The 10756-nt window shown below is 37.0% G+C and overlaps 3 protein-coding genes across 4 annotated transcripts in view; 2 read left to right on the top strand and 1 right to left on the bottom strand.

Annotated features, from left to right (window-relative positions):
- The first annotated feature begins 768 nt into the window (after window positions 1-768).
- Window positions 769-10756, top strand: part of LOC137724756 (uncharacterized) — a 57075-nt gene continuing 47087 nt past the window's right edge. Inside the window, exons 1-3 of the transcript XR_015962625.1 lie at window positions 769-844; window positions 1074-1132; window positions 1226-1313. The gene's annotated coding sequence lies outside the window, so the exon portion shown is untranslated. The remainder of the gene's footprint in view (window positions 845-1073; window positions 1133-1225; window positions 1314-10756) is intronic.
- Window positions 1593-4547, top strand: LOC148696753 (uncharacterized). 2 transcript variants are annotated; one of them, XM_088694349.1, is made up of 7 exons: window positions 1593-1827; window positions 2172-2226; window positions 2554-2636; window positions 2798-2877; window positions 3314-3374; window positions 3511-3559; window positions 4262-4547. In XM_088694349.1, the coding sequence occupies exons 1-7, from the start codon at window positions 1757-1759 to the stop codon at window positions 4268-4270; spliced, it is 408 nt and encodes a 135-aa protein (XP_088550475.1). In that variant the 5' UTR covers window positions 1593-1756; the 3' UTR covers window positions 4271-4547. The 2 variants fall into 2 exon arrangements, with proteins under 2 accessions (XP_088550475.1, XP_088550474.1); XM_088694348.1 differs by having other exon boundaries at window positions 1594-1827; window positions 3511-3583.
- Window positions 5319-8810, bottom strand: LOC137727121 (uncharacterized). Its single transcript, XM_068466056.2, has 3 exons — window positions 7227-8810; window positions 6081-7145; window positions 5319-6001 (listed from the first exon to the last, which is right to left on the bottom strand). Exons 1-3 carry the CDS (start codon window positions 8281-8283, stop codon window positions 5625-5627), a joined length of 2499 nt encoding a protein of 832 aa, XP_068322157.2. The 5' UTR covers window positions 8284-8810; the 3' UTR covers window positions 5319-5624.

The following is a 10756-nucleotide window of genomic DNA, read 5'->3' as shown; positions in this document are numbered from 1 at the left end:
TAAGTGGATCCCGCATGTAGCCACGTTAGCACTTAACAGAAAAATTAACAGAAAAACTGACGGAGGTATGACATTGGCACAAATTCGTAAGATGAAGTATGACATTGTCATTTTAAAAAGATTAGGTATAAAAGTGTCGTGAGACCAATAATTGAGGTAGTTTTGTGCAATTTACCCTAATTTCTTCTTATCCCCTTTTTTTTTCTTCCCAAATGTTCCCTCCAAATTATATTTTGCAGTAGGACTCTTCATTTTATTCTCTCCCTGTTTCTTGCTTTTCTTAAACAATATATATATTCGGCACCCAGTGGTAATTGGGGGTTTTTGGTTCCTTAAACAATACTCTTTTTGTTTACCAAAAAGAAAAAAATACAATTGTTTGTTTGATCGCATATTACGGTTATTTGTTTCTTTCTTATAATCAGGGGTTTTTGGGTTCGGGTGAGGAGGTTTCTTTATATTTATAATATGAATTCTGTTATTTGGCTATGTTTGACACAACATCTACTTTTCTTTATTATGAGTATTTTAAGAATATGTTAGTCTAATTTTGATTTTTTTTCAATTGATATGAGAGTGCTGAGGCAATGGAGATCTGAAAAATTTGGGAATAAAAAAGAGAGTGAGGAAAAGAAGAAAAAAATGAACCATTACATTGATCTCATGATGTATGATGTATATTAATTAGCTAATTCATGTTTTTAGTCTTAAATTATGAGTATTTTAAGAATATGTTAGCTAATTCATGATTTTAGTCTTAAATTAAATTTATTGTTTCCCTTGCTTGATTATACTTGCAGCTACTGATCCTGGAAGTTTCAATAACAGCGTCACTGGCCAGCAGGTGAATACTAAACAAATTTTATCTAGCATTGAACCATTTCTTAAGATCTGATGCGGTTTTATTTAAGGAATTTGAAACCTTTACATAGCCATTTCTTATCGTAATTCATGGGTTGCTAGTGCAAATATAGTGCAATCTAATGTTTTGCTGCATACTTGATTCGGTCTCAAATGCAATATGTTGTAATTCTTTCTAATTTCATTTTTTTACCTATCTTTGTGTGGATCAGGCGGTACTCGAAACAGCTGCGAGAGTAAAGTCGAAGAAAAATTAGACGAAAGAAGAAAAGTACATGCTTCTAACTTAAATTCAGTACAGTTTTTCATGTATTCTTTGTCCTTTGAATCTAGCCATTATGGCCTATTCTAACCAACTCTGTAGTATAAATAGGTCGTTTCAACTACATGATGTTTTCAATCTGGATAATGATAATAGAAGAGAAGATACACCAACACTGATTGATCACAATGTAAGATTGCTTCATGGAAAATATAATTGCTCCAGTTATTTATCTTAACGGTCCTAAGTGTAACTTTGTTTGTAATATTTTTAGGACAATGTCTTCATAATATCAAATTCTAAATCAAAAATATCCAGTGCTGCAAGTAGACTTGAGGTAAACTTACTGGCTCATTACAGTTTCGTTAAGTTCATTGGTCTTCTCTTAACAAAAAATGCTGATTTGAACGCATTTACTGGTTTCATTGTAGATTCGTATCAGATTTGGTGGTCTTATTGTATCTGCAACCTGTGGTGGCATTGCCTTAGAGAAAACGTAATGCTATGATCGTACTTAATGTTCATATTCTGCTTCCTTCATACCAAAACTTGACAGCTCATTAGTGAATATTTGCTAGCTGGATCCGTTATGGACCTTGGAGGTTTCAACTTCGTCAGTGAAATGGTTCAAGTATGTTTTTCCCTGCAATTTTAGTATCCAAGAAGAAATTCCAATTCCAAAAGTGTGCTTATATATATTCAGGGTATGGTTGCTTCCTCCTCCAAAACCAAAAGTGTACTGTATACACTACTAATTTTGTTAGTACTAGGGAAATAGTTGATTTTTCTACTTGTATGTATATATATATGGGTTTGATTACAAAATTCTGTAGATTGAAAATCATACTTTATGTTATCATTTACTTGGTACATGAAGATGTTTTATTTTGAAAATGAAAGGTACACTATACTTGGAACAAAAATCTTGAGACTGTTGGGGTGTGCCTATGGATGCTAACTTGGCTCTTAGAGACTGTTTTGCATTGCTTCTTTCGTTACTACGTTATATGATATGGAGGACATAATTTTTTTATTTATCATTTTGAAGGTTTCCTGGACCCCTGATTTTTGAATGTGCAAGTTATCAAGAGAAAATCAAGAATGTAAGCTCAGCTCAAGAAGGTTTATATTTTTGCAAGTCCATTTTTCTTTTGCTGCAATTAGATAACTAAACGGTTTTATAGTCTCAAATGTAAGCTCAGCTCAAGAAGGATAAGAACAAAAATTGACCTTCTAAAACATACGTAAAGTTTTATAGTTTCTGGATACAAACTGTCCATATAAATAAAATCTTTTACCGTCAAGTCTTAGTAATTCTGGTATAACTAATTAATGTCTTTTTCTGGGTTTGTCTGCCCTTAGTGTTATGATTTGTTCTAGCTAACGCACTATCTGCAAATGTTATGGTTTTCATAGTGGTATTTATGTAGTCTTTCTCTCTCAACTGGGTTTTCTCTGTTGCTGGCCCAATTCACTCTGCTGCAGATTGTTCCCATTTTTCACTTTCGTTGAGGTAAAAGCTCAAATCTGTGTATTTTTGTGTTCAACAAGTTGGTAGGGCAAATTGTACTTTGCTCTGCATATGAGCAATGTCTAAGTTTTACCTATTTTAATAATGCTTGGTTTGTACTTCTTGATTTTTAATTTGTCTTTTTTTTGTATTGAGTTGGACAGACAGTTCATAGGTTTGGTTCCATATTTATTCAGAGAAGAAGAACACAAAGAGGGCAACACCATGACCCTAGCACGATTATGTATGGAATGAATTAAATCTATTAAAGAATTATATTTTGGGTGTGTTGCCCTAGCACGATTATGTATGGTATGCACTATGGACATTATTCACGAAATTGATGGTTGTTTTAGCATAGTGAGATTGCCGTTGTAAGGTTTAAGGATTATGCTTTTAGTTTTCTCTTTAACCAGTTCAATGCTAGAAATACGGATTTGCATTTTCTTGATTTGAATTTGTATTAGCATAGTGAGATTTCCGTTGTACGGTGGGTTTTCTTTTTGGCAAGTTTGTGTTTCTTATTCGCATTCATGATTCTGTAATCATTTACATTTGCATGATATCTCATAAATTGGATGTGAATATATTTATTGTATTTGAACTTTTTTAGACAAGCAAATGATTTGATTGATAACTTAAAGTTGATTTTTTTTTTTCTTTATGTCTACATATTACAGGGGCAACGAAGATGGGGGTTGAAGTCGAACACTTGCGTGGGACAAATTTGAAGATTATTCAGTAAGTCACTGATTAAGTCAGATTAAACTGCCTTCATTTCTTTTTGTGTCCATGGTCTAATTTTACTTGGATGATTTAATTCTATGGGATGATTTCTTCTAGGTTTTTTCCATTTTGTATTTTAAATATGTTTAAGGTTGAAGGAGGCGGCGATGGAATTCTGGATGCTGAAGAGAAGAAGCCTGGTATTGTTTCTTCTTTCATTTTAAGTGAGCATCTCTTTCTTTTCTTCTAACTTTGCTTCTTTCCTTTTGTTGTCGAATGTTTCAAAATTTCAACTCACATGTTCGTGTGCTTTGTTGATGAGTGTTTTTTGCCATTACTAGGCCATTATTCTGTCTTTTCGATAATTGTTTCTTTATTTTTTTTTCGTATTATTTTTCGCAAAACCAAATCATATAGCAAAAAACTTTTTCAAACAGACTTTTTAAAATCTGTTGCGAAATGGATGATGCAATAAAAAAATACGATGAGAGTATCTTTGCACGCTATAATAGGTTTTCTTTTTGGCAAGTTTGTGTCTCATTCGCATTCATGATTCCATTATCATTTACATTTGCTTCTGCATGATTTCTCATAAATTGGATATCATTGTATTTTAACTTTTTTAGCCAAGCAAATGATTGCATTGAACAACAGATGCATCAATTACATGCTGCAAGTGTACGATGGCTAAAAGGCATTACGGTGCCTTCAAATGATCACTTTGTTTTATTTTTTTGGATTTTTGACAGGTTACATTAGATTTTATTATTGTTTATTTGATAAAGTTCTCGATTAAGAGCAGTTGCACTTGCATTATTGTTCAGGACTAGCAACTGTAATAGTACAGTGTGGCAGATTGTCTTATTTACGTCTGAATTTGAATGGTTTACTGTATCATATAGGAAAGATGAAAAGGGAATATGAGATGATATTGGAGAAAGCTTTGCAAAGCGTCTGCCTGCTAAATTTAGATACCATAACTTCTGTTATTGTTTAGGTGAGGTGTTCTGTTTGTATGAAAATTTGAGTCTCAAATATTTTAAGCGTTGTGTCAACAACTTGAGATGGTTGTAAAGCAGTGCATGTAGCGTTGATACCTTTTACTTTACACGCGTATTTGTTTCGTTTGAACTAAACTTGCACTGTACATATTTTTGCCAAAGATAAATGAAGGCCCTTGGAGCCTGATATTCTTTGTTAGAATTTCTATTACAAAATTGAGGAGGGATCCTGTCCATTTATGCTTCTATTTAGTAAGATTGGGGTGGTAAAGATTTCTGGGGTGTTTTCGAACTGCATTCATTTCTTGCAAGGCGCATTAAGAAGCATTTTTTCAGTTGCACATTATGGTAGCACTTCGTTTTGATTTGTAAACAAACTATGTGCTTTATCTTTGTCTGGGGTTAACATTATAATGTTTGAAAATTGAATTCATAAGATGGTTAAGCAATTTTTTCATGAGCTTGCTATTCCTGCCAAATGCTCAAGTATTGTGTCTTCTACTTTTCTATTTTCCTTTTGTGATTTTCATCAAGGTATCTTTGTTCATCAGTCCTAGTATATTGCAGATCTTCTGCACAAAACTGATATGCTTCATTGCATGCGCTGCCTCACTCCTTGTCATCCAAATCATAAGTTGTTAAATCATGGTATTCTTATGTTTTGGATCCTAGTCTCTACAGGAGCATCGTTGGGGCAGTGGGTGATTACTTGAAACTATGGGTATAATATTGATGACACAATACGATCTGCAAAGGAATGTTTCTTATAGTACGCATATCCATGTATAGCAAGCAAAGTATCACTTCATTGGTTCTTAGGTACTATACCGTCATTTCAGTTACTTTGTGTAGAAACCATTCATGCATGTTCCGACTAATACATTCAATCCCCGCAGCGAAGCGTGGACACATTTTTTAGTGGTCCCTAAACTACTGCTATGTAAATCGTTGATAGAGATAATTACAATCACAATATCAATTACGACAAATAGGAAAATCAAACCAAAAAAGAAAGTATCTCAACAGAACACTTGTGTGTAACTGGTTATTTATGCAAGTACGAATTGCACATTACCAAACACAATTTGCAACATTGTGTAGTAATCAGGGTGGTGCAGATATCAATTACATGTTTATGAAGTTTGTTGTAAACATCAAGAAAAAAATTAAAAAAAATAAAATTCCACAACTTCACCTTATTTGATAGACTGCTTGCAGCAAGAATTCTAATGTGAAGTTGGAGCTACATGTTCTCTATTTTCTTCTAGTTTTGAAGGGCCGATAGCTTTTTGATGGTAAGCATACCAAATGGCTCAGGAAGGCAAGGAAGACTCTGAGCTGATAGATTTTGTGACACAAAATGCATTGTCGGACGCAACCTAGGACGCGTCCGTATACAAGCCAGTGCTATGCTCATTACAAGCACCACTGCCTTTGCCAATTCATTGGTTGGAGGCTCTAGTCGTTGATCTAACACATCTTTCAGAAGCAAGTCTACATTTCCTTTCATTGACGTTGATGATTCTAATATCTGGGACACTAGGATATCCCTGGGGTGCCTTCCCATCATGACTTCTAGTGCCACCACTCCGAAGCTATAAACATCACACTTGTCCGTCACCTGCATAATATATGCAAGCTCTGCGTATAAAGAGAACAAAATATGTCAACTCGACAAAAGATAGTACAAAATTGCACAACATTAAAATTTTTACATTACCTGGGGCCATGTATCCTAGCGTACCAACAATGTTGGTCCAGTTGGATGAATCAATACTTAATACTTTTGCTGTTCCAAAATCTGAGAGTCGGGGCTCAAAATCCTGCTCGAGCAATACATTATTGACAGTTACATCACGATGCACAATTGGTGGTGAGCAGTTATGGTGCAGATAGGAAAGTGCACAAGCAAGTCCTTGCACAATTTTTACCCTTATTGGCCAGCCAAGTTCAGTAACCCCTTCTACCCCATACAATGCTTTTCCGAGGCTGCCTCTCTGTAAGTATTCATAAAGCAAGAATATGCAACCCTTCCTTGTAGAGAAGCCATATAGCCTTATGACGTTTCGATGCCGGATACTTGTCAAAGTCCGGATTTCATTCTGAAAACTTTGAAGATTGATCGCTGGAACGTCATTAGAGTCGTTCGTGTTAAGCCTCTTAACTGCAACAACTTGGCCTGATTGGAGCTCTGCCTTGTAAACCTTTCCAAAACCTCCTTCGCCAATGCAGTATTTCTCATGAAAGTCATCTACAGCCTTCACAACTTCTGCAAACGTAAATTTTACTTCCTCTTGCATTATCATTGCTTCAAAACTCTCGAAGTTTTGAGAAGGTTTGATTACCGGAGGCCGGATCGTGGACCTCTTACGAAACATAAGAAAGAGAGCAGCAATGGAAATTGCACCTACTGTGAAACCCCAAAGGGAATAAAGGAAAACAGATACTATATTCTTGTTAGGTCTTTTGGAATTTGTACTGTAGGACTGACATTCAGTTGGTCTCCCTGCATGACTCCACAAGCCATAGTGACCAACAAAAGTACCCGTTGAAAACGTATTGATAATGCTACAAGGTGGGAATGGCCCTGTTAAGTTGTTATACGAAAAGTCATAGCTACTTATATTTAGAGTCAACAGGTCAGCTAATGCTGATTGGATTTCGCCTGAGAGATGATTGTGCGAGGCATTGAAAACGTCTAATTTTGTGAGCATGCGCAATTTTGATGGTATTGCACCCGATAGTAAATTGCTGCTGAGATTCAAGTAGACCAAACCTGTTAAACCTACGGCGAGAAACAAATGAATTGGTATTACCCTTGTCAAATTGTTATTAGACAATGAAAGAAGCATGAGGTCCAACATACCTGAAATTCGTGGGATCACTCCTGTGAAGTTGTTAGCGGACAAATCGAGTTCACGAAGGCGAGATAAATTGCCTAGACTCTGAGGAATCTCTCCTGTCAAGTTGTTATTGAACAAATCGAGTCCTTGAAGCTGAGTCAATTTGCCTAGACTCTGAGGAATCTCTCCTGTCAAGTGGTTATTGGACAAATCGAGTCCCAGAAGCTGAGTCAATTTGCCTAGACTCTGAGGAATCTCTCCTGTCAAGTGGTTATTGGACAAATCGAGTCCCAGAAGCTGAGTCAATTTGCCTAGACTCTGAGGAACCTCTCCGCTGAATTCGTTGGAATAAAGGCTTAGATACTGCAATTGTGTCAACAGCCCAATTTTTGCTGAAATGGTTGCGCTGAAGCTATTGTTTTTAAGTTTGGACAAGAACAAAGGCAGTTCGCCATTGAGTTTATTGTAAGACAGGGACAAGTAGGTGAGGTTTGTGCACAGACCAAGCTCAGAAGGGATAGAAGAGTTTAAGGAGTTGTATGAAAGATCAAGGAACTGGAGCTCCCTAAGTTTGCCTGTAGAGGGTGGAATTTTCCCTTGCATAACATTCGAACTCAGGTCAATATATTGAAGACCAGAAATCAAACCCATACTGTCCGGAATTGGGCCAGAGAATTGGTTGTTGCCGAAGTCCAAAGTTGTGAGCCTGGAGAGATTTCCAATGGCAGATGGTATAGGCCCTCGGAAATAGTTGCCATTCAGGTTGAAGTGGGTGAGATTCAGAAATAGAGAAAAATCGAAGAGAGCGAGCGTTCCTGTAATTTGCATATTGGAGAGGTCTATTTTGGATACTCTGTTGGTTTTGGTGCAGACAATGGCAGTCCAGTTGCAGAGGCTGTTGAGGTTGGTGAGGGACCATGAATTGAGTAGCGAAGGTGGCCATGATGATGAAGACAAGTCGTCCTTCCATTTGATGAGTGATTCTGCTTGTTTTCCTGGAGATATTGACGTCGTTTTGATCAGTGGCAATGCGGACAGCAGCAGGAGCATATAATGAAACATCATGGTTTTGAGTTGCATGATGATCTGTTATTTTTTCCCTTTGTCCAAGGCACAAATAAATCGGAGCTAATAACAACTTTGGAGGTGCATGCAGAGTTTATGATCCTTTCTTGACGCTTGGAATTTCGCACATGACCATTAAAGGACGCGTGCCTTTAATCCTCTGCTGCCTCTGACTTCCAATAAGCTCAATGGATTGCTGCCGCCGAAAGCTTCATTGGGTCGGCCGTTCCGAGAAGCTACCCGAAAGTATCAAGTCTTTGGTCAACAATGATAATATACAGCATCATCATTAATTCATTAGTATCGAGTCTTTAAGTCTTTGGTCAACAATGATAATATACAGCAGCATCATCAGAGAATCTTCTAGTTCCCTTTATATTTTTCAATTTTTGTTGTCCCTTTACCTTTGTCGAATGAATGCGAAATATTTGAAGCAGCATAAACTCTCCGATAATGTATTTACCAGTCCAATCTTGCCTTCAGTGATCTCCAATTGGAGTCTAGTTGTCCATTTGAATCTTCGACGCAATAGCTTCAGTGGGAATATTCCACCTGAGCTTGGGCAGTTGACAGATTTGAATTATCTAAGCCTAGACTCTAATTATTTTGGTGGGGGACTTCCTACTCAAATTGGAAATCTAAACTTGCTATACACTCTAAACGTGAGCAGGAACCATTTGACAAGAGTGATCCTTCAGAGTATCGGCAATTTCACTTAGATTCAATTTCTCAATTTTTCTGATAACAATTTGGCAAGAGCGATCCCTCAGAGTATCGGCAATCTCACTCGGATTCGGTTTCTCAATTTGTTTAGTAATTATCTGACAGGAGTGATCCCTTTGAGTACGGGCAATTTCACTCAGATTGAGTCTCTCGATTTGTCTAATAACAATTTGACATGAGTGATTGGCAGTTTCACTGAGATTCAGTATCTCAATTTGTCTAATAACAATTTAACAAGAGTGATCCCTCAGAGTATTGGCAATATCATTAGATTCGGTATCTCAATTTGGCTAATAACTATATGACGGGGGTAATGCCACCTGATCACGGCATGTTTGACACTCTACAGTTTTGTTACCAAATGGATTTTAGCAGCAATCTACTCTCGGGAGCAACATCTTCAAACTTGGGCGAGCTCACAGGATTAGAGATTTTCAATATATCACACAACCATCTCTCAAGGGAAATCCCATCAGAATTTTTTAACATGGATAGACTAACCATCTATGACTTTCTTATGACAACCTCACAAGGTCAATTCCAACTTGTGGCATTTTCCAAAATGCACCAGCTGATGCTTTTGTCGGAAACTATGGCATGTGGAGAGATGCAAGGGGAAAGGCTCCATGTGATGCCGGGCCCGCCGAAAGCTTCATTGGGTCGGCCGTTCCGAGAAGCTACCCGAAAGTACAAGTTTTTCTGAATTTCCTATGTTTTTTTTTTGTCGCAAGGTTATTCTGTTTTTCATTTACTTTTTATTATATGCATATGTTTGTGGTTCCTGAATTTTGAATTTCCATGGGCATTTGGCAAATTTGTCCATTTCATTAGCCAATTGGCTAATTTTGTCGGGCCTGAAAATGTTTACAAATTTGTCCATTTGAATTTCTAGTTAATTAATTTGATTAATTGTTACTTGGAAGGTATTGCAAGTGTTTTGGTGAAGACATGACCAACTCGGTTCACTTGCTGCTCTGCTGCTTGCTTTATTTGAAAATCACTCATCAGAACATTTTGTTGTACTCTTCTAGATATTCTTTTCTTTTTCGATTACGCGTTGTGTTTTTTTTTATTACATGTGACACATTTCCATGCCTTAATCCACACGCTTGACGTTGACGCCTGATATTTATGCGTCAACTCCACACTTAGACCAAGACATCCTTCACAACAGTCCACGCACGCTGAGACTGGACTTTGTTCAGTCTGTGCACAAGGCTGGGGCCAGGGGACAGCTCTTGATTGAGTTGAAAAATCCTTTCCGAATTTCCAAGCGTAAGGAAAGGATTAGAAAATCTGTGCCTCCGAAATTTCAGAGAGTTTACACTAGGTTGCATGGACACTCCAAAACTTCGAAGTGTCGTTGTGTTTTTAGTCTTCCACTAGGTTGTACGGACATTCTAAAACCCGAAGTGTCGGACACGGTCAAGATACAGTAGCAGGGGCATTTTTTAGCTTCATTTGGTCGGCCGCTCCGAGGAGCTACCAGAAAGTACAGGTTTTTCCGAATTTCTTTTGTTATATGCATTATGCATATGTTTGTGGTTCTTGAATTTTGAATTTCCATGGGCATTTAGCAAATTTGTCCATTTCATAAGCCAATTGGCTAATTTTGTCGAGTCTGAAACTGTTTACAAATTTGTCCATTCGAATTTCTAGTTAATTAATTTGATTAATTGTTACTTGAAGGTATTGCAAGTGTTTTGGTGAAGACATGATCAACTCGGTTCACTTGCTGCTCTGCTGCTTGCTCTATTTGAAAATC

This window comes from Pyrus communis, chromosome 5 (genome assembly GCF_041283825.1).
Source record: "Pyrus communis isolate YQ-2024b chromosome 5, ASM4128382v1, whole genome shotgun sequence".
In the NCBI taxonomy this organism is placed as follows: Eukaryota; Viridiplantae; Streptophyta; class Magnoliopsida; order Rosales; family Rosaceae; genus Pyrus; species Pyrus communis.
Note: the sequence above shows the minus strand (reverse complement) of the source record. Positions and strands in the feature narration are given on the sequence as shown.

Coding starts and splice junctions, on each gene's coding strand:
- LOC137727121 (XM_068466056.2), bottom strand. CDS start 8,283: ATGCAACTCAAAACCATGATGTTTCATTATATGCTCCTGCTGCTGTCC. Junction 7,146..7,226: donor AGTGATCCCACGAATTTCAG/GTATGTTGGACC, acceptor TTCTCGCCGTAG/GTTTAACAGGTTTGGTCTAC. Junction 6,002..6,080: donor GCTAGGATACATGGCCCCAG/GTAATGTAAAAA, acceptor CTTTATACGCAG/AGCTTGCATATATTATGCAG.
- LOC148696753 (XM_088694348.1), top strand. CDS start 1,757: ATGTTTTTCCCTGCAATTTTAGTATCCAAGAAGAAATTCCAATTCCAA. Junction 2,637..2,797: donor CATTTTTCACTTTCGTTGAG/GTAAAAGCTCAA, acceptor TGAGTTGGACAG/ACAGTTCATAGGTTTGGTTC. Junction 3,375..3,510: donor ACAAATTTGAAGATTATTCA/GTAAGTCACTGA, acceptor AATATGTTTAAG/GTTGAAGGAGGCGGCGATGG.